Source organism: Aquarana catesbeiana, linkage group LG01, assembly GCF_042186555.1.
Source record: "Aquarana catesbeiana isolate 2022-GZ linkage group LG01, ASM4218655v1, whole genome shotgun sequence".
Taxonomy (NCBI): domain Eukaryota; kingdom Metazoa; phylum Chordata; class Amphibia; order Anura; family Ranidae; genus Aquarana; species Aquarana catesbeiana.
In genome coordinates, this window is record NC_133324.1 from 990855606 (window position 1) to 990883192 (window position 27587).

Below are 27587 nucleotides of genomic sequence, written 5' to 3' on the forward strand. Positions count from 1 at the left end.
TTAGTTGTATGTTTGTCATTGTAGATAGGTCTCTTGTTTGGGATACTTACCTCCTCTATAGGACCCATATAATACAACCTAAAATGTTTGTGTAACTGTATGTTGTGTAATAAGTTTATGAGAAATAGAAATGTATGAATTGTGATTATTACCTATGTATGGGACCAACAAGCCAGTTGTGTATATTGTTTAACTGATGCAAAACACATGTCCCCATAAATGTAATAATATTTTTCACCTACAAATGATTTAGTGAACTTTGATGGTCGTTTAGAAAAGGTTTTGTTTTGAAGTTGCTTTTGAAAATGGCTGCCGCATATTCAAGTGGCCATGTGGCTGAGGGGGTAAGGACGGCCATACATTACTAGGACATCATTTACAATGGTAGCTGTTTGTTGAAAGGGCCACGCCCGGTGGATGGTCTCAGGTTTCTAAGCAATAGTGCGGGGGAGCTCTATTGTTTTGAAATGAAAAGATCATGCATGCAACGATCGATGTTTGTCTTTCTCAGTGTCTTCTTCCTGTGGAAGCTGAAGTATATGAACTTTATTAGGAAACAAGTGTATGTTTGAGCTGTGTTATTTTGTGTTTTATGTAACGTTGGCAGTTAGGGATGTGCTGTTTGGTTGGCCTATGGGCCCTAGTTGATGTAGCCTGAAGTGTGTCTACGGTTAAGTGTTCATTTGGTGTCTTTATTCCTGTAGTCAGTTTTTGTGGGGAAAAATCTTGGTTTTCTAGTGAAGAAATTTTGATTTGTAATGGTTTTGGCGGGATGAGCAATTGCATTTTATGTGTTAATGTCACCATGTGGTCGGATTGTCGTCAGCCATTTTGTTGTAGTCAGCATGTGGCCCAGATTTCGTCGGCCATTTAGTTGTAGTCTGGATTTCATCACCATGTGGTGCGATTGTCGTCGGGCATTTTGTTCTAGTCACCATGTGGCCCGGCTTTCGTCTGACATTTCTGTGTAGTCTGGATTTCATCACCATGTGGTCCGATTGTCGTTGACCTTTTTGTTGTAGTCATTATGTGGCCCAGCTTTTGTCTGCCATTTTGTCGTGGCTTGATTTGTTTGTTGCAACTGCCAATTCGCGTCTGCTGTGTTTTGGGTGGAATTGCTCTGCTTTTGGGCCAGGTTTCAGTGTTTGTTGAGTCATCTTTTTGCAGGAGTTTCAGTTTTTGGCTTTAGTTGCGTTGTTGTTGTGTGGTATTTCGGTCTCAAAACTTGTGGTCTGGCTGCCCAGGGGATATGGAAGTCGAGGGGGATTCCCTCCCATTTGCAATATGGGGGTTTATTCCACCCTTTCCTGGACAAAAGGTTTTTTTAGAAATGTTGATAAAGTCCACAGGGGGTAGCATAGCTATTTCTTTTGTGTAATATGAAGTTCAGGGAAGCCAGGCTCCCCCGCCTCCTCCCACTTCCTGTCCATTGATATGTAAATACACCAGTTAGATGGGTTTTTAAAGCTGAGCAGACAAGAGGAAGTTCTTTGCAGGATGTATGCAACAGGAAGTTGGTGGGAGGAGCTTGGGGTCTTTTGAAACAAACATGTTGACACAAAGGGACTTGTGTTTGGAAGGACAATGGAAATCACTTTGGTTTTTAAATTTAATTCCAGTTGTTTTGTGAAGTTTTATACTGTAATACAGTTTTGAGTAGAGAGTAAACGGGAGGCATCCAGGTTATTGTTGTAATATCGAGGTACAGATAGAAGCCATAATATTGTTTTGAATAGTGGAGGATTTTGTGGTGCTTTGTAGTTGTCTGATGAACACGTTTAGAAGGCTGTATATTGTGAGACTGGTCGGGCCGTGTATAATAGTGGGAATTCCGCTGCGCGATTGTATTAGCATAAACGTGAGGAGTAGTATTCTAGCAGGCCCGGTCAGGTCGTGTATAATAATCAGAATTCCGGGGGGCGAATATATTGTTAAAGGCGCAAACAATAATCGCTCCAAAAGTAAAGCGCAGGGTTCTCAGGACGCAGAGTTCGCCAAAAATAGCGATTCAAATCGTCATGGGTAATGTGCCGTCCATGTGTTGGAGGAAAAAAATAAAGCTCCACACCAGTCAGACAGCTGCAAAGTACATGAGGTCTGGGTTTGGGGCTCCGGACATGAGACCCCTTAAATATGGAAGGTACTTTTGATGTCTGGAGGTATGAGACCGCAGAATAAAAATACCTTGGAAGTATCGGCTGTGGCTTGAGAAATCTGTAATGATGAGTGAGTTGATGGATGTGTAGTACACATTTGTGTGCTTTAAATTCTCAGGCCTGTTTTTGAAGTTTGTGTGGCTGGTCCATGCAAGGTTTGGAGCTGCTCTCGTGTTTTTCCCAATGTATTTTTTTCTATTGCTAAAAGAGTGAAGGCAGCATTCCGTCTGGTTGTTTTTTTGTTTTTTACTATGAAATATCTCCCTCACATTTGTATCTAAATGTTTTTCTCATGTCTTAGTCTTTTCATTGTTTGTATGTAGTAACATGAATATGTTAGAACCCACTGCGACAGCCCTCCTATGTGTCGTGCATGTTGTATTTTTGTAGGAACATGAAACTAAGAGTTACAGAGGGTTTCGTTGTTGTCCGTTTTAGGGATCGTCAGTGACAATTTACCAATGTACACAAATATGTATTGTTTACTATTCTTTGCAGGTTAAAGATGAAGGATAGAGTAAGGCCCCTTAATTGTTTTATCTCCAACAAATGATCCAATGCACTCTGTGTTTTATATATATTTATATATTTGTGTATCTTTTAATGTTGCTTGTTTATTGCCTCTGTGTATTTGTTATTTAAGATACTTACTTTATGAGTTGATAAGTTTTTATATCTTTGCGAGTGATTTTTAAACAAGTGCAGTATGTTTAAATGTTTGAGTAACAGCTAGAGATTGCTGCGGGTGTTAAATGTAACATAGTATATTTTTTTAACATACTTTTTTAATATATTTATTTTAGCTACTTGGTATCTCTCCATATCCTTTTGCAATCATAGATCAAGTTTTGGTATTGATACCTTATGTACTATTTGCTGTGCAGAACAGTTATCATGTTTTTATTTATTTCTATATATGATGTTCAGATTGGTATGAGGAGTTTTGACAAACTAGTAAAAATTCCAAACAGACTCTTGTCAATAGAATTTAATGATACATTTCCAGAGGGTAAAATTAATTATAGTTTTAACAATACTTCTGGTTCTTGCCAGTTTGGGTATCGGGACAACTTGGTAGTGCACAAGTGTGCTTCAACTTTAGTTTGGTATTAATGCGGATCTACAGCTTATAAGGTAATTCCCCCTAATGCAAGAAGTTCATGCGTCCGGGTGAAACTCGTTCCAGCATCTTATGACACGGCCGATCGTGAGGATCTGATGGCGCAAGAGAAGGTAAGAATGGCAGGAACAGAAAAACTGAACTTAAAAGAAAAACTGAACTTAAATGTGCGCACTTTAACTGCTACGTCTACAACACCAACACGTCCCGGTTCCATCGGGTGTCTACTGGACAAATACAATATGTTGTATCACCCATCCCTGCTATTTAACCATCCTACATCGCCCCGCCACAATGGGGCTAAAAGCTACATTAACATACTAATATATAGGCACAAACAACAATGCCTAGAATATCACTGAAGTTCCTTACATGGAACGTGAGGGGATTACGTGATAAAATTAAACGGGCGGCAGCCCTCGCATTTATTAAAAAGCAAAGAGCGGATGTGGTGACCCTGGTTGAGACCCACATAGAGGGTAGACTTCAGATGACACTGCGTCGCCCGTGGGTGGGTTGGGCATTCCACTCGACCCATACAACACACTCGAGAGGTGTCTCGGTACTTATCGCAAAAACAGTGCACTTTGAATTATGCGAGCTACACACTGACCCACAAGGTAGATATATATTTATATCCGCTAAATTACACGGGGAACCCTTCTTGATCCTGGCTGTCTATGTCCCTCCCCCATTTTCCACTTCCATACTACTAGAGGGAATCTCCTTTATAGCAAAATACCCAACAGCTCAGACAATATGGATGGGAGATTTCAATAGTACACTTAATGAGGAACTGGACAGACTGAGACCAACTCCACTTGCTACAAACCCCCCGGGGATACTAAACTAGCCAGGCTTTTCTCACCCTTTCACTTGATGGACACCTGGAGGCATAAACACCCGCACACGCGTAAATACTCCTGCTTCTCAGCAACACACAATACCATGTCAAGAATTGATTTTATTTTTATATCCCAAAATCTGTTAGCACGTCTCCTTGAGACAGAGTTTGGTCCTAGATTGCTCTCGGATCACGCTCCATACTGGATCACCCTCACCTTCCATATAGATAAACCACCAACTTCATGGCGCCTAAATCCGTTCTGGCTGACGTTGTTGCCAGAGGATGACGACTTGTCAGCCGAATGGGAGACCTTCTTCCGAGAAAACACAGACTCTGCCTCTTTCCTGATAGTATGGGAAACTTTTAAAATACACGCCAGGGCTACCCTAATAACTCGCATCAACAAGATCAAAGCAAACTCATCAGATATATATGAGAAGGCGGAGACTGAATTCTCACGCATAGAACACACATATCAAAATGACCCATCCCAAGCTAACGCCTCCCACTTAAAACTACAATCTAGGATCATGAACCAACTCCAATACGAAAAAGCAAGACAGAAATTATTTTTTGCCAAACAGAAGTATTTTGAGCAGGGTGAGAGAGCTGGAAAACTCCTGGCGTTTCTAGCTCGAAATGAGGACAAACCCCCAGTGGTAATTGCACTACATAGCCCAGAGGGGCAAAAAATCACAGATCCTCGTGTTGTGTCATCTAAATTTAGGGAGTTCTTTATGGACTTATACAATTCTAGGACCCAAGAGGGACCAGACGATATGATCCCCTTTCTGGAAGGAGTAGCATTCCCTCAACTTACGCTTGAACAAAGGGAGCTTCTAGAGGCCCCTCTCATTAAAGAAGAAATAGACACCGCAATTGCAAGTTTTGCCAAATCTAAATCCCCTGGCTCAGATGGGTTACCCATAGAATTTTACTCACATTACAATGAAATAATCACCCCCAAACTGCTTACCCTTTATAATGTCATGTTTCAACAATTCACCCTCCCATCCTCTATGGGTGAGGCCACAATTGTCTTGATACCTAAACCGGGCAAGGACTTGGGTCACCCGGAATCCTACCGCCCTATCTCATTACTACAGGCCGATATTAAGATTCTGGCCAAAATTCTAGCCATGCGACTCAATCAAGTGATACTCAACCTTATACATGCTGACCAGGCAGGTTTTATGCCGGGACGTAACACTTCCTTTAACCTACGGAAATTATTTATAAACCTGCAGGCTATACATGAGAATGTAGGCACAAGAGTGATAGTCACCCTTGATACAGCCAAGGCTTTCGACTCGGTTGAGTGGGGATACCTCTGGTGCTGTCTTGAACGATATGGTTTTGGTCCAAACTTCATTCAATGGGTACAATTACTATACCAGAACCCCGCGGCCAGAGTGGTGGCAAATGGATGGCCGTCTCAGAAGTTCGACCTCCACAGAGGCACGAGACAGGGCTGCCCATTGTCCCCACTACTGTATGCTCTGGCTGCGGAACCACTGGCTATTTCTATCCGGACAGACCCAGAGATCATAGGATTAAAAACTGGAACCCTCACAGAAAAAATCAGCATGTACGCTGATGACACATTATTATACCTGGTGGACCCAGGTCCTTCCCTCCACCGGGCTCTTCAGACAATTGAACGATTTGGGAAATTCTCGGGCCTCAAAATAAACTGGGGGAAATCCCAAGTTTTACCAATAGACACTTTCCCACCCACGGAATTCCAAGCCACCCTACCATTACAAAGAGTAGACACAATTAAATACTTAGGAATAAATACCTCCAAAAATCCAGCAGACTATATAACACTTAACATTAAACCATTATATTCCCTTATTAAAACTAAAACACAATCGTGGACTAGACTACCCTTAGGAGTATGGGGCCGCATCAACCTTATAAAAATGATACTACTCCCTAAAATATTATATATACTCTGGCATACCCCAACATACATACCTCTAAAACACTTTAAAATAATGGAGTCCCTTCTCAAGCCCTTTGTGTGGGGGAAAAATAGACACAAGATTGCATGGCAAACCCTCAAAAACCCAACAGACATGGGAGGTACAGCACTTCCAGACCTTAATCACTACTATATTGCGTCCCAACTCTCCCAACTTTACCATATAGATAAGGTGGACAGTGAAAGATTCCGGATGCTACTCTGCCCACAATGGGCCCAAGGAACCTCAGATTCCATATATGCTCTCACCATGGGCACTAGGACCAATGAAGGTAACACACACAAAACATCCCTGTTGTACCAATACAGACGCATCTGGGAACTCGCAAACAACAAACTCAATATACCCAGACATAACGACTTCACTCCCTTATGGTGTAACAGAGGCCTACCAGAGCTCCACAATATCCATGACCCGAGACCCTGGATGGAGAGGGGTGTACTCTACTTGCACCATGTCTGGTCAAACGGAACCCTTAAAAGTTTTGACACCCTTAAAGAAGAGTTCCATCTGGCCAGCAATATGGTATTCAGATTCCTCCAATTGAGACACGCAATACAGGCACAATTTCCACAACTCCCACTACAGTCAGCCCCCAATCCTCTAATAGCAATCATAAAAGACATAGACCCAAAAAAATTAATCTCCTGTTTCTATAACATGCTCACTATCCCAATAGCCACAAAAATAGCATACGGCCTCAAATCCCGCTGGGAAAGGGATCTGGGTAACCTAGAAGATGAGGAATGGGAAGAAGCATTGGACACATGTAAAGAAGTATCTCCCAAACTATCAGACAGGTTGACACAATTAAATATAATACACCGTACATACCTAACCCCGCATAGGATAGCCAGATACAAACACAACTGCTCAACATTGTGTCCAATGTGTAAGTCCACAGAGAGTTCGTTCTACCATCTCCTCTGGTCATGCCCACAGATACAGGGCCTATGGAAACAGATAGTAACCTTCCTTCATGACAACATGGGCTCACCTGTGACACTGGACCCCAAACAATGCCTGTTAGGTGTATTCCCGAACCCACTGGAAAAATACACCAAGGTATTTCTACAGGAGACCCTGTTTTCATGCAGAAAGATAATAGCTAGGAAATGGATGCGTCCCTTACCACCCGAGACTAAAGAATGGAAAGCAGAGGTAAATGGGACACTCCCATATAAACGGGTGATATACATCAATAGAGGGTGCCCAGACAAATACAATAGAATATGGGATCGATGGCTACAGGACTCGGAAACCTGCTCATGACCACTGTAAATTTCTTCGCACTGGAGAAATACCTCCCCTCAATGAAAATACTATAATCATACCCTACATTAAACGATAATATCAATAGAGAACATCAGAAGAAACGTACCACAGACCATTCATGTATGTAACCATCTTTATTATACGTACAATTACATTGCAATGTATACATGTATAAATTTATGCAAATGATATGACTTGTACGCATTCTGATTCACAATAAAAAACTTTGTTGGAGAAAAAAAAAGAATGGCAGGAACAGCTAGAAGGGAATTGTTCACCAACCCCGACCAGGTCTGGGCATGGTTTCCTGCTTGTACATGGTGGGGGCTTGAGAAATGATTGAACAATTTCTCATCCAGTGTGGATGGCATGTTCAGTGTAACTGTTGAAGCCACAAGGAAGATCCCACAGGAACAACAGCAGATCAAGACCCTTCTATTAAAAGATGGCCCATAATTATCTGTTGGCATCCAAGGGGTTTCTTTGAACTCATAGGTAAAGATTGTTATATCTGGATTGGGAATACTAGAGACAAAGTTCAGGCCCATATGGATAAGGTTAGATCCCTTCAAGGCAAAGCCAGAGCTATAGCTAGTGAAGGTTGGAATCTTTATAAGGGTCTGGGAATCTTTGGGGATTTTTTATTTTTCAGTGGATCATGATTGAAGGAAGTAGGGGTATATATACTCATGTTATTTTTGTTTCTATTCCTTCTATATGCCATGATGAGGTGCTACTGTTGCCTGATTGGATGAGTGAACAGAGCCTGAGTAGATGACCACCTTTTCCTCGCTGAGATGAGACGCCCCGAAGCCCAACCCAAGTACAAGACACAGAGGATCCCAGACCGACCTGCCTTCATGTCCTCCTCTAAGTCATCCCTCCTAGAAGAACAGAGTCTACAAGTCAAGCCGTGTTTTCCTTTTTATGAACTCATATGGACTGTAAGCACTGATTCATTTCCAGGTGTAGAAGAAGATCAAGATTTATCGAGGGCCACATTGGAGCATATGACAGGAGGAACTGTTGTGGAAATTTTATGAAGATGTTTTTAATATGTATTGTCATAGTGTCTCCCAGTGTTAGTTCTACTGCAGTCTGCTCTAAAGAGCTGACTGGGGCAGACTTACGCTTTTTGAGTCCCTTCTGGTAGTGGAAAACTTCCTGAGGTTGCGGAGAAGTGTTTGCAGAGTGAGGATATGTCCGCCAGCGAAGGGGCCCCTGTGCGATGCACAGACGATCGTCTGGGGGGGGGATGTGTTTACACTGCAAAGACATCGGTTATGAGGGGATGTACGCTCGTGTCACCCCTGTATGTCTGATCAACACATGGGGGGGTCATGGCGTGCCCCTGCAGATAATCTCCTACCCACAGGGACGGTAGTATAATCCGGGGATGTGATGTTCTCTGAACAACGCAGAATAAGGATTCACGTCAACGGTGAAAACGGGAGTCTTTGAATTGTTATGGTCGGGGACAACGTCCATGATTTCAGGACCAGCCATGCGGCTTCCTTTGTCTAGCTGGAGATGATGGCTTACAGGTACAGGGGGCGGGAAATCATACACACTGCCTCCGCCCAGACACACCCATAAACTCCCCTAGTCATTGTTCATTGGTTGAGATTTGTATAACTCCTCCTGTTTGAAGGAATACCTGTGCTTGATTGGTCGATTGTGAAACCATCAAGCTCTCTTGTTAAGTACTGTAAATAAACAGAACACAGAGCTCCAGGGTCAGTTGGTCGGGCGGTGGAGCTAAGAATGTGAGGACCATGACCATGGGGAAATGCGGGAGATGGGTTTATTAAGATGCATTATACCAAAAGGATGAAAGGGCGTTTATTAGGGCAGGCGACATGGATTACACGTAGCGTATAGCAAAATCTCCACGTCAATAGTATCATTAGTGGAAACCAACATGGATTTATGAAGGACTTTTCTTGCCAGACCAACCTAGTGACATTCTATGAGGAGCTCAGCTGCAATTTGGACATGGTATATCTAGATTTTGGTAAGGCATTGGACACAGTACCCCATACATGCTTCATTTACAAATTGAGGTCTTTTGGCATTGATGTGATGGTATGTACCTGGATATAAAACTGGTTACAAGCAGGGCCATCTTACCAAGCGGGCACAGCCCAGGGGCCCCAGATGCACATGGGGCCCCATCGGGATTACAGAGCGGTATAGCACACTGTTACAGCTTACATCAAATTGCCTCCGCTCTGCTCGCTGTCACACACAGCCCCGCCTCCTCCTAACCCCATACCTGTGATAGGGCACAGTGAGGCTGCAATGACAGTGAGGCTGCCATGTTGGGCACAGTGAGGCTGCCATGTTGGGCACAGTGAGGCTGCCATGTTGGGCACAGGATCGTTCTGTGCATCACACAGGGGCCCTTCGCTGGCGGACATATCCCCACTATGCAAACACTTCTCTACATCTCCAAGGAGCTTTTCACTACCAAACGGATCTCAACCAGCGTCAGTCTGCCCCAGTCCGCTCTTCAGAGTGGGCTGCAGGAGAACTAACACTGGGAGACTCTATGACAATACATATTAAATACATCTTCATAAAATTTTCATAAAAGCACAGAATACACAAATGTGTGTCTCTCCCGTTGTGTGCCTCCTAGGGCGCAGTGCCATTGTTAATTAAGTCACCTATTGTTTCTGCCAGTCTGCTCATCTCTTGCAGACCACTATACCTTGTTATTGGACCGTTATGGGATGTTGATGATAATGTGTGGGGGGGGGGGCTTGGTGCTGAATAATCTGGGTGGGCACTGAGTCACCTAGGTGGCTAGTTGTGTAATTACCGTAATGTTTATAGTATATGTTGGCTGTTCCTTGGCTATGGTGATTATATTCCTGTGTACAGTTTGTATTGTTGGGGTGATATGATCAGGAGGGGGGTGTCCTCCTGTGGGGTATAAATTCTGTGTCCGAGATTCAATAAAGAGTCATTCCTTTGGATTTTACCTCAGACCTTGTCTGTATACGATGATTGGGAGAAAAAAGGCTGGTATTATCTCTCCATCTGCTGGAAGGGTTTGGAGGGCAGGAGGCGATGTTTGGTGGAAGGAAGCACCTTGTCACAACCATGTACTGGTATTACTGAACACCGTGTAGTGCCATCCCCCCCCCGGCCCCACCTTCCCATGACCATTAATATAAACGATGAGCTCCTGGTACTCACCTTCTCTTCACGGCTTAGAGGTTTGGGAAGGACGTGACCTCCACCACTCGCCCCCATCATGTCCCGAGTCACCGATCTACAAATATCACAGCAATCTCCAATCACAATCCATCCTCCAACAAAATAAAAATAGCTCCACCCTACTACACCCAGCTCCACCCTACTACCCTCATCTCCACCCTACTACCCCCAGCTCTGACAGCTCCACCTCCCTCTCGCCAGCTCTGACAGCTCCACCCTACTGCCCCCAGCTCTGACAGCTCCACCCTACTACCCCCAGCTCTGATAGCTCCACCCTACTACCACCAGCTCTGACAGCTCAACCCCACTACCCCCTTCTCTGACAACTCCACTCTACTACCCCCAGCTCTGACAGCTCCACCCCCCTCTCGCCAGCTCTGACAGCTCCACCCCCCTCTCGCCAGCTCTGACAGCTCCACCCTACTACCCCCAGCTCTGATAGCTCCACCCTACTACCCCCAGCTCTGACAGCTCCACCCTACTACCCCCAGCTCTGATAGCTCCACTCTACTACCCCCAGCTCTGACAGCTCCACCCTACTACCCCCAGCTCTGACAGCTCCACCTCCCTCTCGCCAGCTCTGACAGCTCCACCCTACTGCCCCCAGCTCTGACAGCTCCACCCTACTACCCCCAGCTCTGATAGCTCCACCCTACTACCCCCAGCTCTGACAGCTCAACCCCACTACCCCCTTCTCTGACACCTCCACTCTACTACCCCCAGCTCTGACAGCTCCACCCCCCTCTCGCCAGCTCTGACAGCTCCACCCCCCTCTCGCCAGCTCTGACAGCTCCACCCTACTACCCCCAGCTCTGATAGCTCCACCCTACTACCCCCAGCTCTGACAGCTCCACCCTACTACCCCCAGCTCTGATAGCTCCACTCTACTACCCCCAGCTCTGACAGCTCCACCCTACTACCCCCAGCTCTGACAGCTCCATCCTACTACCCCCAGCTCTGACAGCTCCACCCTACTACACCCAACTCCACCCTACTACACCCTGCTCCACCCTACTACCCTCATCTCCACCCTACTACCCCCAGCTCTGACAGCTCCACCTCCCTCTCGCCAGCTCTGACAGCTCCACCCTACTACCCCCAGCTCTGACAGCTCCACCCTACTACCCCCAGCTCTGACAGCTCCACCCTACTACCCCCAGCTCTGAAAGCTCCACCCTACTACACCCAACTCCACCCTACTACACCCAGCTCCACCCTACTACCCTCCTCTATGACACCACCATCCTACTACACCCAGCTCTGACAGCTCCACCCTACTACACCCAGCTCTGACAGCTCCACTCTACTACACCCATCTCCACCCTACTACCCCCAGCTATGACAGCTCCACCTCCCTCTCGCCAGCTCTGACAGCTCCACTCTACTGCCCCCAGCTCTGACAGCTCCACCTCCCTTTCGCCAGCTCTGACAGCTCCACCCTACTGCCCCCAGCTCTGACAGCTCCACTCTACTACCCCCAGCTCTGATAGCTCCACCCTACTACCCCCAGCTCTGACAGCTCAACCCCACTACCCCCTTCTCTGACACCTCCACTCTACTACCCCCAGCTCTGACAGCTCCACCCTACTACCCTCAGCTCTGACAGCTCCACCCTACTACCCCCAGCTCTGACAGCTCCACCCTACTACCCCCAGCTCTGACAGCTCCACCCTACTACCCCCAGCTCTGACAGCTCCACCCTACTACCCCCTTCTCTGACACCTCCACTCTACTACCCCCAGCTCTGACAGCTCCACCCTACTGCCCCCAGCTCTGACAGCTCCACCTCCCTTTCGCCAGCTCTGACACCTCCACTCTACTACCCCCAGCTCTGACAGCTCCACCCTACTACCCCCAGCTCTGACAGCTCCCACCCTACTACCCCCAGCTCTGACAGCTCCACCCTACTACCCCCAGCTCTGACAGCTCCACTCTACTACCCCCAGCTCTGACAGCTCCACCCTACTACCCCCAGCTCTGACAGCTCCACTCTACTACCCCCAGCTCTGACAGCTCCCACCTTACTACCCCCAGCTCTGACAGCTCCACTCTACTACCCCCATCTCTGACAGCTCCACCCTACTACCCCCAGCTCTGATAGCTCTACCCTATTACCCCCAGCTCTGACAGCTCCACTCTACTACCCCCAGCTCTGACAGCTCCCACCCTACTACCCCCAGCTCTGACAGCTCCACTCTACTACCCCCAGCTCTGACAGCTCCACCCTACTACACCCAGCTTTGACAGCTCCACCCTACTACCCCCAGCTCTGACAGCTCCACTCTACTTCCCCTAGCTCTGACAGCTCCACCCTACTACCCCCAGCTTTGACAGCTCCACCCTACTACCCCCAGCTCTGACAGCTCCACCCTACTACACTCAGCTCTGACAGCTCCACCCTACTACACTCAGCTCTGACAGCTCCACTCTACTACCCCCAGCTCTGACAGCTCCACCCTACTACCCCCAGCTCTGACAGCTCCACCCTACTACACTTAGCTCTGACAGCTCCACTCTACTACACTCAGCTCTGACAGCTCCACCCTACTACACTCAGCTCTGACAGCTCCACCCTACTACACTTAGCATTGACAGCTCCACCCTGCTACCCCCAGCTCTGACAGCTCCACCCTACTACACTCAGCTCTGACAGCGCCACCCTACTACCCCCAGCTCTGACAGCTCCCCTCTACTACCCCCAGCTCTGACAGCTCCACCCTACTACCCCCAGCTCTGACAGCTCCACTCTACTACACTCAGCTCTGACAGCTCCACCCTACTACCCCCAGCTCTGACAGCTCCACCCTACTACCCCCAGCTCTGACAGCTCCACCCTACTACCCCCAGCTCTGACAGCTCCACCCTACTACCCCCAGCTCTGACAGCTCCACTCTACTACCCTCAGCTCTGAAAGCTCCACCCTACTACACTAAGCTCTGACAGCTCCACCCTACTACCCCCAGCTTTGACAGCTCCACCCTACTACCCCCAGCTCTGACAGCTCCACTCTACTACCCCCAGCTCTGACAGCTCCACCCTACTACACTCAGCTCTGACAGTTCCACCCTACTACCCCCAGCTCTGACAGCTCCACTCTACTACCCCCAGCTCTGACAGCTCCACCCTACTACCCCCAGCTTTGACAGCTCCACCCTACTACCCCCAATTCTGACAGCTCCACCCTACTACCCCCAGCTCTGACAGCTCCACCCTACTACCCCCAGCTCTGACAGCTCCACCATACTACCCCCAGCTCTGACAGCTCCACCCTACTACCCCCAGCTCTGACAGCTCCACCATACTACCCCCAGCTCTGACAGCTCCACCCTACTACACTCAGCTCTGACAGCTCCACCCTACTACACTCAGCTCTGACGGCTCCACTCTACTACCCCCAGCTCTGACAGCTCCACCCTACTACCCCCAGCTCTGACAGCTCCACTCTACTTCCCCCAGTTCTGACAGCTCCACCCTACTACCCCCAGCTTTGACAGCTCCACCCTACTACCCCCAGCTCTGACAGCTCCACCCTACTACCCCCAGCTCTGACAGCTCCACCCTACTACACTCAGCTCTGACAGCTCCACTCTACTACACTCAGCTCTGACAGCTCCACCCTACTACACTCAGCTCTGACAGCTCCACCCTACTACACTCAGCTCTGACAGCTCCACCCTACTACACTCAGCTCTGACAGCTCCACCCTACTACACTCAGCTTTGACAGCTCCACCCTACTAGACTCAGCTCTGACAGCTCCACTCTACTCCCCCCAGCTCTGACAGCTCCACCCTACTACACTCAGCTCTGACAGCTCCACCCTACTACACTCAGCTCTGACAGCTCCACCCTACTATCCCAGCTGACAGCTCCACCCTACTACCCCCAGCTCTGACAGCTCCACCCTACTACCCCCAGCTCTGACAGCTCAACCCCACTACCCCCAGCTCTGACAGCTCCACCCTACTACCCCCAGCTCTGACAGCTCCACCATACTACCCCCAGCTCTGACAGCTCAACCCCACTACCCCCAGCTCTGACAGCTCCACCCTACTACCACCAGCTCTGACAGCTCCACTCTACTCCCCCCAGCTCTGACAGCTCCACCCTACTAACCCCAGCTCTGACAGCTCAACCCTACTACCCCCAGCTCTGACAGCTACACCCTACTAACCCCAGCTCTGACAGCTCCACCCTACTACCCTCAGCTCTGACAGCTCCACCCTACTACACTCAGCTCTGACAGCTCCACCCTACTACACTCAGCTCTGACAGCTCCACCCTACTACCCCCAGCTCTGACAGCTCCACCCTACTACCCCCAGCTCTGACAGCTCCACCCTACTACCCCCAGCTCTGACAGCTCCACCCTACTACCCCCAGCTCTGACAGCTCCACCCTACTACCCCCAGCTCTGACAGCTCCACCCTACTACCCCCAGCTCTGACAGCTCCACCCCACTACACTAGCATGGATTATCATTACTATGAGATAGGAGCCCCTTCCCAGGACACAGCCAGTGTTGGATGCATCATATCACCATAGATCATGGACAGCACTATGGATGGAACTGCTTCACCTATTCCAACATCAATCAGAAATATATCTGCACATGCTCAGTACATGACACTCCTCCAGTCAGAGGGCTAGGATTCCCCCTTTATTAGCTCTGTTTATGTCATACCTTGTGTACTGTCCATCTGTAAAGACATAAGAAGACAGAAAAGAGGCAAAGTGAGTGAATGGAGACAGGAAGCGGCCGAAAGAGGCTGCAGGAGGTGAGGTGTGCTGCAGGAGGTGAGGTGTGCTGCAGGAGGTGAGGTGTGTTGTAGGAGGTGAGATATGCTGCAGGAGGTGAGGTGTGCTGCAGGAGGTGAGGTGTGTTGTAGGATGTGAGATGTGTTGCAGGAGGTGAGATGTGCTGCAGGAGGTGAGGTGTGTTGTAGGATGTGAGATGTGTTGTAGGAGGTGAGGTGTGCTGCAGGAGGTGAGGTGTGTTGTAGGATGTGAGATGTGTTGCAGGAGGTGAGGTGTGCTGCAGGAGGTGAGGTGTGTTGTAGGAGGTGAGATGTGTTGCAGGAGGTGAGGTGTGTTGTAGGATGTGAGATGTGTTGTAGGAGGTGAGGTGTGTTGTAGGAGGTGAGGTGTGTTGTAGGAGGTGAGGTGTGTTGTAGGAGGTGAGATATGCTGCAGGAGGTGAGGTGTGTTGTAGGAGGTGAGGTGTGTTGTAGGAGGTGAGATATGCTGCAGGAGGTGAGGTGTGTTGTAGGAGGTGAGGTGTGTTGTAGGAGGTGAGATATGCTGCAGGAGGTGAGGTGTGTTGTAGGAGGTGAGATATGCTGCAGGAGGTGAGGTGTGTTGTAGGAGGTGAGATGTGTTGCAGGAGGTGAGGTGTGCTGCAGGAGGGGAGATGTGTTGCAGGAGGCGAGATGTGCTGCAGGAGGGGAGATGTGCTGCAGGAGGGGAGATGTGCTGCAGGAGGGGAGATGTGCTGCAGGAAGTGAGATGTGCTGCAGGAGATGAGATGTGCTGCAGGAGATGAGGTGTGTTGTAGGATGTGAGATGTGTTGCAGGAGGTGAGATGTGCTGTAGGAGGGGAGATGTGTTGTAGGAGGTGAGATGTGTTGTAGGAGGTGAGATGTGTTGCAGGAGGTGAGATGTGCTGCAGGAGGTGAGATGTGCTGTAGGAGGGGAGATGTGTTGTAGGAGGTGAGATGTGTTGCAGGAGGTGAGATGTGCTGCAGGAGGTGAGATGTGCTGTAGGAGGGGAGATGTGTTGTAGGAGGTGAGATGTGTTGTAGGAGGTGAGATGTGTTGTAGGAGGTGAGATGTGTTGTAGGAGGTGAGATGTGTTGTAGGAGGTGAGATGTGTTGTAGGAGGTGAGGTGTGTTGTAGGAGGTGAGATGTGTTGTAGGAGGTGAGGTGTGTTGTAGGAGGTGAGATGTGTTGTAGGAGGTGAGATGTGTTGCAGGAGGTGAGATGTGCTGCAGGAGGTGAGATGTGCTGCAGGAGATGAGGTGTGTTGTAGGATGTGAGATGTGTTGCAGGAGGTGAGATGTGCTGCAGGAGATGAGGTGTGTTGTAGGATGTGAGATGTGTTGCAGGAGGTGAGATGTGCTGCAGGAGGTGAGATGTGCTGCAGGAGATGAGGTGTGTTGTAGGATGTGAGATGTGTTGCAGGAGGTGAGATGTGCTGCAGGAGATGAGGTGTGTTGTAGGATGTGAGATGTGTTGCAGGAGGTGAGATGTGCTGCAGGAGGGGAGATGTGTTGTAGGAGGTGAGATGTGTTGCAGGAGGTGAGATGTGCTGCAGGAGGGGAGATGTGCTGCAGGAAGGGGGGGTGGATGTGGGGGTGCAGGGGTAGCTCATTGGGGTCTGGCAGCCCCTTCAAGAAGGAGGCCCTAGGTCCCATCCCCCATGTGGATGACTATGGAGAACATGGTACCCCTACTCATTCACCAAAAAAAAATGTCAAAACACATAACAGTTTTTGACAATTCCTTTATTTAAAAAACAAACAAACATGCCCCCAATGTTTTTGATAAGCTAACCCCCGTACCCCCACAACCACCAGGCCAGGGTTGTGGGGAAGAGGCCCTTGTCCTCATCAACATGGAGAAAAGGTCCCACCTGAGAAAGTGCCCTCCTTGTTGAGGGCATGTGGCCTGGAATGGTTTTGATATGGGGGGTGCTAGCTCATCCCCCTTTTCCCGGCCTGCAGGTCACAATCCCAGGATAGGTGACATCTCAGGTATTCTCCTGGTGAGAACGGTCACAGTCCCAGGATATGTGACATCTCAGGTATTCTCCTGGTGAGAACGGTCACAGTCCTAGGATATGTGACATCTCAGACATTCTCCTGGTGAGAACGGTCACAGTCCCAGGATATGTGACATCTCAGGTATTCTCCTGGTGAGAACGGTCACAGTCCCAGGATATGTGACATCTCAGGTATTCTCCTGGTGAGAACGGTCACAGTCCCAGGATATGTGACATCTCAGGTATTCTCCTGGTGAGAACGGTCACAGTCCCAGGATATGTGACATCTCAGGTATTCTCCTGGTGAGAACGGTCACAGTCCCAGGATAGGTGACATCTCAGGTATTCTCCTGGTGAGAACGGTCACAGTCCCAGGATATGTGACATCTCAGACATTCTCCTGGTGAGAACGGTCACAGTCCCAGGATATGTGACATCTCAGGTATTCTCCTGGTGAGAACGGTCACAGTCCCAGGATATGTGACATCTCAGGTATTCTCCTGGTGAGAACGGTCACAGTCCCAGGATATGTGACATCTCAGGTATTCTCCTGGTGAGAACGGTCACAGTCCCAGGATAGGTGACATCTCAGGTATTCTCCTGGTGAGAACGGTCACAGTCCCAGGATATGTGACATCTCAGGTATTCTCCTGGTGAGAACGGTCACAGTCCCAGGATATGTGACATCTCAGACATTCTCCTGGTGAGAACGGTCACAGTCCCAGGATAGGTGACATCTCAGGTATTCTCCTGGTGAGAACGGTCACAGTCCCAGGATATGTGACATCTCAGGTATTCTCCTGGTGAGAACGGTCACAGTCCCAGGATATGTGACATCTCAGGTATTCTCCTGGTGAGAACGGTCACAGTCCCAGGATATGTGACATCTCAGGTATTCTCCTGGTGAGAACGGTCACAGTCCCAGGATATGTGACATCTCAGGTATTCTCCTGGTGAGAACGGTCACAGTCCAAGGATATGTGACATCTCAGGTATTCTCCTGGTGAGAACAGTCACAGTCCCAGGATATGTGACATCTCAGGTATTCTCCTGGTGAGAACGGTCACAGTCCAAGGATATGTGACATCTCAGGTATTCTCCTGGTGAGAACGGTCACAGTCCCAGGATAGGTGACATCTCAGGTATTCTCCTGGTGAGAACGGTCACAGTCCCAGGATATGTGACATCTCAGGTATTCTCCTGGTGAGAACGGTCACAGTCCCAGGATATGTGACATCTCAGGTATTCTCCTGGTGAGAACGGTCACAGTCCCAGGATAGGTGACATCTCAGGTATTCTCCTGGTGAGAACGGTCACAGTCCCAGGATATGTGACATCTCAGACATTCTCCTGGTGAGAACGGTCACAGTCCCAGGATAGGTGACATCTCAGGTATTCTCCTGGTGAGAACGGTCACAGTCCCAGGATATGTGACATCTCAGGTATTCTCCTGGTGAGAACGGTCACAGTCCCAGGATATGTGACATCTCAGGTATTCTCCTGGTGAGAACGGTCACAGTCCCAGGATATGTGACATCTCAGGTATTCTCCTGGTGAGAACGGTCACAGTCCCAGGATATGTGACATCTCAGGTATTCTCCTGGTGAGAACGGTCACAGTCCAAGGATATGTGACATCTCAGGTATTCTCCTGGTGAGAACAGTCACAGTCCCAGGATATGTGACATCTCAGGTATTCTCCTGGTGAGAACGGTCACAGTCCCAAGATAGGTGACATCTCAGACATTCTCCTGGTGAGAACGGTCACAGTCCAAGGATATGTGACATCTCAGGTATTCTCCTGGTGAGAACGGTCACAGTCCTAGGATATGTGACATCTCAGACATTCTCCTGGTGAGAACGGTCACAGTCCCAGGATATGTGACATCTCAGGTATTCTCCAGGTGAGAACGGTCACAGTCCCAGGATATGTGACATCTCAGGTATTCTCCTGGTGAGAACGGTCACAGTCCCAGGATAGGTGACATCTCAGGTATTCTCCTGGTGAGAACAGTCACAGTCCCAGGATAGGTGACATCTCAGGTATTCTCCTGGTGAGAACGGTCACAGTCCCAGGATATGTAGAAATAAAAAAAAATTTAAAAAAAATTATATAGGGCGCACAGGACTAACGTAGTCCAGATAATGTCTCTATTAGAGGTAGGCAGTCCAAAATACAAGGAGAAAGTGTTGGTAAGGATGATGGGAATGGTGGGATGATCTTCAGCAAAAAGGGCTGCAACTTTAAAAGACTGAAGCAGAGTCTACAATGACACAAAAAACAAACAAAGGCGCCTCTAAGTGCAGAAGATAAACAGTTTTAATACCCCAACTGGGTTAAAAAACACTTACAAAATAGGAGTAATAATCAGGCACATCGTGGGTAAAGCTGCATTGGAAGAGGTCATGGTCAGAGGAGGCCTGCAGAGAGGATGGATGTAGTCACTGACAGCAGCGGTGTGTAACAGGAAGCCGCTGTGAAGCCGGCGTCGTCAGCGTGGAAAGACGGCGAACCCGGAAGTGATGTCATCTGCTGAGCGGCTCTGTAACCAGCCTGAACCGCAAGCAGACAGCCAGAGAGGGGATGTGATGTCATCAGTAAGGGACGCGTTTCGGAACTGTCAATCGTTCCTTTTTCAACCTATGGCTATACTGATGACTGGGGAAGATATATATACACTCTTGGCCAATCCACTGTGAGTGTGTGTGTATATATATCTTCCCCAGTCATCAGTATAGCCATAGGTTGAAAAAGGAACGATTGACGGTTCCGAAACGCGTCCCTTACTGATGACATCACATCCCCTCTCTGGCTGTCTGCTTGCGGTTCAGGCTGGTTACAGAGCCGCTCAGCGGATGACATCACTTCCAGGTTCGCCGTCTTTCCACGCTGACGACGCCGGCTTCACAGCGGCTTCCTGTTACACACCGCTGCTGTCAGTGATTACATCCATCCTCTCTGAAGGCCTCCTCTGACCGTGACCTCTTTCAATGCAGCTTTACCCACGATGTGCCTGATTATTACTCCTATTTTGTAAGTGTTTTTTAACCCAGTTGGGGCATTAAAACTGTTTATCTTCTGCACTTAGAGGCGCCTTTGTTTGTTTTTTGTGTTTTTTTGTCCCAGGATATGTGACATCTCAGGTATTCTCCTGGTGAGAACGGTCACAGTCCCAGGATATGTGACATCTCAGACATTCTCCTGGTGAGAACGGTCACAGTCCCAGGATATGTGACATCTCAGGTATTCTCCTGGTGAGAACGGTCACAGTCCCAGGATATGTGACATCTCAGACATTCTCCTGGTGAGAACGGTCACAGTCCCAGGATATGTGACATCTCAGACATTCTCCTGGTGAGAACGGTCACAGTCCCAGGATATGTGACACCTCAGACATTCTCCTGATGAGAACGGTCACAGTCCCAGGATATGTGACATCTCAGGTATTCTCCTGGTGAGAACGGTCACAGTCCCAGGATATGTGACATCTCAGGTATTCTCCTGGTGAGAACGGTCACAGTCCCAGGATATGTGACATCTCAGGTATTCTCCTGGTGAGAACGGTCACAGTCCCAGGATATGTGACATCTCAGGTATTCTCCTGGTGAGAACGGTCACAGTCCCAGGATATGTGACATCTCAGACATTCTCCTGGTGAGAACGGTCACAGTCCCAGGATATGTGACATCTCAGACATTCTCCTGGTGAGAACGGTCACAGTCCCAGGATATGTGACATCTCAGGTATTCTCCTGGTGAGAACGGTCACAGTCCCAGGATATGTGACATCTCAGGTATTCTCCTGGTGAGAACGGTCACAGTCCCAGGATATGTGACATCTCAGACATTCTCCTGGTGAGAACGGTCACAGTCCCAGGATATGTGACATCTCAGGTATTCTCCTGGTGAGAACGGTCACAGTCCCAGGATATGTGACATCTCAGGTATTCTCCTGGTGAGAACGGTCACAGTCCTAGGATATGTGACATCTCAGGTATTCTCCTGGTGAGAACGGTCACAGTCCCAGGATATGTGACATCTCAGGTTTTCTCCTGGTGAGAACGGTCACAGTCCCAGGATATGTGACATCTCAGGTATTCTCCTGGTGAGAACGGTCACAGTCCCAGGATATGTGACATCTCAGACATTCTCCTGGTGAGAACGGTCACAGTCCCAGGATATGTGACATCTCAGACATTCTCCTGGTGAGAACGGTCACAGTCCCAGGATATGTGACATCTCAGGTATTCTCCTGGTGAGAACGGTCACAGTCCCAGGATAGGTGACATCTCAGACATTCTCCTGGTGAGAACGGTCACAGTCCCAGGATAGGTGACATCTCAGACATTCTCCTGGTGAGAACGGTCACAGTCCCAGGATATGTGACATCTCAGGTTTTCTCCTGGTGAGAACGGTCACAGTCCCAGGATATGTGACATCTCAGGTATTCTCCTGGTGAGAACGGTCACAGTCCCAGGATATGTGACATCTCAGGTATTCTCCTGGTGAGAACGGTCACAGTCCCAGGATATGTGACATCTCAGGTATTCTCCTGGTGAGAACGGTCACAGTCCCAGGATATGTGACATCTCAGGTATTCTCCTGGTGAGAACGGTCACAGTCCCAGGATATGTGACATCTCAGGTATTCTCCTGGTGAGAACGGTCACAGTCCCAGGATATGTGACATCTCAGGTATTCTCCTGGTGAGAACGGTCACAGTCCCAGGATATGTGACATCTCAGGTATTCTCCTGGTGAGAACGGTCACAGTCCCAGGATATGTGACATCTCAGGTATTCTCCTGGTGAGAACGGTCACAGTCCCAGGATATGTGACATCTCAGGTATTCTCCTGGTGAGAACGGTCACAGTCCCAGGATATGTGACATCTCAGGTATTCTCCTGGTGAGAACGGTCACAGTCCCAGGATATGTGACATCTCAGACATTCTCCTGGTGAGAACGGTCACAGTCCCAGGATATGTGACATCTCAGGTATTCTCCTGGTGAGAACGGTCACAGTCCCAGGATATGTGACATCTCAGGTATTCTCCTGGTGAGAACGGTCACAGTCCCAGGATATGTGACATCTCAGGTATTCTCCTGGTGAGAATGGTCACAGTCCCAGGATATGTGAGATCTCAGACATTCTCCTGGTGAGAACGGTCACAGTCCCAGGATATGTGAGATCTCAGACATTCTCCTGGTGAGAACGGTCACAGTCCCAGGATATGTGACATCTCAGGTATTCTCCTGGTGAGAACGGTCACAGTCCCAGGATATGTGACATCTCAGGTATTCTCCTGGTGAGAACGGTCACAGTCCCAGGATATGTGACATCTCAGGTATTCTCCTGGTGAGAACGGTCACAGTCCCAGGATATGTGACATCTCAGACATTCTCCTGGTGAGAACGGTCACAGTCCCAGGATATGTGACATCTCAGGTATTCTCCTGGTGAGAACGGTCACAGTCCCAGGATATGTGACATCTCAGGTATTCTCCTGGTGAGAACGGTCACAGTCCCAGGATATGTGACATCTCAGACATTCTCCTGGTGAGAACGGTCACAGTCCCAGGATATGTGACATCTCAGGTATTCTCCTGGTGAGAACGGTCACAGTCCCAGGATATGTGACATCTCAGGTATTCTCCTGGTGAGAACGGTCACAGTCCCAGGATATGTGACATCTCAGACATTCTCCTGGTGAGAACGGTCACAGTCCCAGGATATGTGACATCTCAGGTATTCTCCTGGTGAGAACGGTCACAGTCCCAGGATATGTGACATCTCAGACATTCTCCTGGTGAGAACGGTCACAGTCCCAGGATATGTGACATCTCAGGTATTCTCCTGGTGAGAACGGTCACAGTCCCAGGATATGTGACATCTCAGGTATTCTCCTGGTGAGAACGGTCACAGTCCCAGGATATGTGACATCTCAGGTATTCTCCTGGTGAGAACGGTCACAGTCCTAGGATATGTGACATCTCAGACATTCTCCTGGTGAGAACGGTCACAGTCCCAGGATATGTGACATCTCAGGTTTTCTCCTGGTGAGAACGGTCACAGTCCCAGGATATGTGACATCTCAGGTATTCTCCTGGTGAGAACGGTCACAGTCCCAGGATATGTGACATCTCAGACATTCTCCTGGTGAGAACGGTCACAGTCCCAGGATATGTGACATCTCAGACATTCTCCTGGTGAGAACGGTCACAGTCCCAGGATATGTGACATCTCAGGTATTCTCCTGGTGAGAACGGTCACAGTCCCAGGATATGTGACATCTCAGGTATTCTCCTGGTGAGAACGGTCACAGTCCCAGGATATGTGACATCTCAGACATTCTCCTGGTGAGAACGGTCACAGTCCCAGGATATGTGACATCTCAGGTATTCTCCTGGTGAGAACGGTCACAGTCCCAGGATATGTGACATCTCAGACATTCTCCTGGTGAGAACGGTCACAGTCCCAGGATATGTGACATCTCAGGTATTCTCCTGGTGAGAACGGTCACAGTCCTAGGATATGTGACATCTCAGACATTCTCCTGGTGAGAACGGTCACAGTCCCAGGATATGTGACATCTCAGGTTTTCTCCTGGTGAGAACGGTCACAGTCCCAGGATATGTGACATCTCAGGTATTCTCCTGGTGAGAACGGTCACAGTCCCAGGATATGTGACATCTCAGACATTCTCCTGGTGAGAACGGTCACAGTCCCAGGATATGTGACATCTCAGACATTCTCCTGGTGAGAACGGTCACAGTCCCAGGATAGGTGACATCTCAGGTATTCTCCTGATGAGAACGGTCACAGTCCCAGGATATGTGACATCTCAGACATTCTCCTGGTGAGAACGGTCACAGTCCCAGGATATGTGACATCTCAGGTATTCTCCTGGTGAGAACGGTCACAGTCCCAGGATAGGTGACATCTCAGGTATTCTCCTGGTGAGAACGGTCACAGTCCCAGGATATGTGACATCTCAGGTATTCTCCTGGTGAGAACGGTCACAGTCCCAGGATATGTGACATCTCAGGTATTCTCCTGGTGAGAACGGTCACAGTCCCAGGATATGTGACATCTCAGGTATTCTCCTGGTGAGAACGGTCACAGTCGCTTATGTCAGCTCTCCAATTGCTGGTGACCTAAAACATGTCTTATAGCTCAGTGATAAAACGCGTGTTATAGCTCAGTGATGAGACATGTGTTATAGCTCAGTGGTAAAACATGTCTTATAGCTCGGTGATAAAACGTGTGTTATAGCTCAGTGGTAAAACGTGTGTTATAGCTCAGTGGTAAAACGTGTGTTATAGCTCAGTGGTAAAACGTGTGTTATAGCTCAGTGGTAAAACGTGTGTTATAGCTCAGTGGTAAATCGTGTGTTATAGCTCAGTGGTAAAACGTGTGTTATAGCTCAGTGGTAAAACGTGTGTTATAGCTCAGTGGTAAATCGTGTGTTATAGCTCAGTGGTAAAACGTGTGTTATAGCTCAGTGGTAAAACGTGTGTTATAGCTCAGTGGTGAAACGTGTGTTATAGCTCAGTGGTAAAACGTGTGTTATAGCTCAGTGGTAAAACGTGTGTTATATCTTGGTGAATTGTGCCTCCTTTGTATATCACTCACCGGTGCCGATCTCCATAGATGTTTCCTCTTCCTTACACAGCTTGTAGCCCCTCACTTTAATCTCTTCCACCTCCTCTTTCACTTCAGCTTTGATCTTCTTTCCAACCTTAATAAAATATAAGAGAAGATAAGGAAACTCTGGAAATGTGAAAAGAACATGAGAGTGCCACCTTATGGCTGCGTATGAAAATACATAATTTTCAGAATTACTAAACAAAGAAAAAAATTATATTTAGAAATATTATCCAGCGCACAAAACTAAGCAAAAAAAGTGACACAAGTCACCTTAAAAATAAATACAAAAATAAATGCTGCGCTATTAAAATGATACCAAACCCGTGTCTGTGCTGCAAACCTCAACACAAGATCACTGATACATAAAGTCATCTAATGAATTCCAAAGTCTTCATATTATAAAGTTCACTCTGTTTACAAAAATCCATAAAAATACAGTGAAGCCACTTTGTGAATACATTGCCAGCAAGTGCAGAGGGAATGTGCAAATTGAAGTTGGGTCAGCAGCAGCTCCGGTGGGGGATGGGTGGGGCAGCAGCAGCTCCGGTGGGGGATGGGTGGAGCAGCAGCAGCTCCGGTGGGGGATGGGTGGGTCAGCAGCAGCTCCGGTGGGGGATGGGTGGAGCAGCAGCAGCTGCGGTGGGGGGTGGGTGGGGCAGCAGCAGCTCCAGTGGAGGGTGGGTGGGGCAGCAGCAGCTCCTATGGGGGGTGGGTGGGGCAGCAGCAGCTCCGGTGGGGGATGGGTGGGGCAGCAGCAGCTCTGGTGGGGGATGGGTGGGTCAGCAGCAGCTCCGGTGGGGGATGGGTGGAGCAGCAGCAGCTCCGGTGGGGGGTGGGTGGGGCAGCAGCTCCGGTGGGGGATGGGTGGAGCAACAGCAGATCCGGTGGGGGATGGGTGGGTCAGCATGACCACTCTGTCCTGATGTAAAATAAAAAATGGTTCTTTGCATAAAGGATGGCCTATTCTGACACCCTTCTTGCCGAACTTATAGCCACCAGGAAGACCCATTTCCTAGTCAATAGGATTAAAGGAATATGCCTAATAGGCTGAAAGGGTTGGCTCTGCATTACTGATTGAACCAAATTCAAGTCCCAGGGGCATAAGGGCGGTTTAACCGGCGGCCTCAAGTGTGTCACCCCTTTAACAAAGGTTCGCACTAAAGAATGGGAAGCAATTGGTCTCTGGAAGAAAACCGATAAGGCCGAAATTTGCCCTTTAATTGTCCCCGAAGCTAGCTTCAAATCCACCCCGTTTGCAGGAAGGCAAGAACCCTTCCCCAATCGTATACTTGTGAGGGTGCCATTTTTTTCCTTTGCACCAGGAAATGTATGACTTCCAGACTTTATAGTAAATACTTCTAGAGACTGGTTTTCTAGCATTTATCAGGGTAGACCAGACTAAACCCCCAATACCACTGTCTTTCAGGATTCTGGTTTCAATAGCCAAGCCCTCAAATTTAGCGACAGTAAAGAAGGATGGAATATGGGTCCTTGAGACAGCAGGTCCGGACAGCATGGAAGGAACCATGAGTCCTTCACTGCCAATTTCACAGTCTCTGTGTACCAAGGTCTCCTGGACCAAGCTGGGGCCACTGGGATTACCGGCTTTTGTTCCTCCTGTATCCTGTGCAGCAGGCGCGGCAGAATTTGAACCGGAGGAAAGGCATACATCAGAGAAATACTGATTCCAAGGAACCACTAATGCGTCCGTCTCAACAGCGAGTGGATCGGTAGTCCTGGATACAAACCTGTCCAGCTTGGCATTGAATCTGGACGCCAATAGATCTACATCTGGGGTTCCCCAGCGCTGGCAGATCTAAAGAAACACTTCAGGATGAAGGGACCACTCCCCCGGCGACTCAGAAAGTCCGCCTGACAAATGTCCACACCCGGTATAAACACTGCCGAAAGAAACGGCACATGCTTCTCTGCCCAAACTAAAATATGGTTCACCTCCTTTTGGGCCGCCTGGCTCCTGGTGCCTCCTTGGTGGTTGATATTTGCTACCACCGTGAAGTTGTCAGACTGGACCCAGACAGGAAGACCCTGTAACCTGGTTGTCCAGAAGAGCAGAGCTAAACAGGCTGCCGAATCTCCAAGAGATTGATGGGCAAGGTATTTTCTGCTTGGGACCATACTCCCTGGACTGATGCTTCCTCCAGGACTGCTCCCCAGCCAAGATGTCTGGCGTTTGTGGTTACCACCCTCCAGGTTATAGGTGGACAAGATTTTCCACTTCTCAAATTGCTGGCTCTCAACCACCAAGAGAGAACCTGTCTTACTTGTGGGGATAGAGATATGGGACAATCCAAGGCATGAGCGGCCTTGTTCCAGGCTTCCAGGATATTATTCTGGAACAGCCTGGAGTGGAACTGTGCGTAAGGGACTGCGTTAAAAGATGAAACCATCTTGCTCAGTAACCTCATGCACAGCCGAATAGAAGGCCTCCTTTTTCTTTTTAAAATCCGGACAAGCTCCAATATGAAGCTGACCTTTAAGGGAGGAAAAAACACTTTTTCCTGAGTAGTGTCCAAGTTCAAGCCCAGGTATACCAGGACCTGATATGTCCACA

General features: G+C 48.6%; 1 protein-coding gene across 7 annotated transcripts in view; it reads right to left on the reverse strand.

The window, feature by feature from the left end:
• LOC141124065 (uncharacterized) overlaps window positions 1-27587 on the reverse strand; it is a 160367-nt gene that overhangs the window by 63408 nt on the left and 69372 nt on the right. For all 7 annotated transcript variants that reach the window (XM_073612152.1, XM_073612157.1, XM_073612155.1 and 4 more), the window contains 3 exons: window positions 25001-25106; window positions 15294-15309; window positions 10591-10666 (listed from right to left, as the gene is read on the reverse strand). In XM_073612152.1, the coding sequence (XP_073468253.1) occupies window positions 10591-10666; window positions 15294-15309; window positions 25001-25106 (198 nt within the window). The remainder of the gene's footprint in view (window positions 1-10590; window positions 10667-15293; window positions 15310-25000; window positions 25107-27587) is intronic.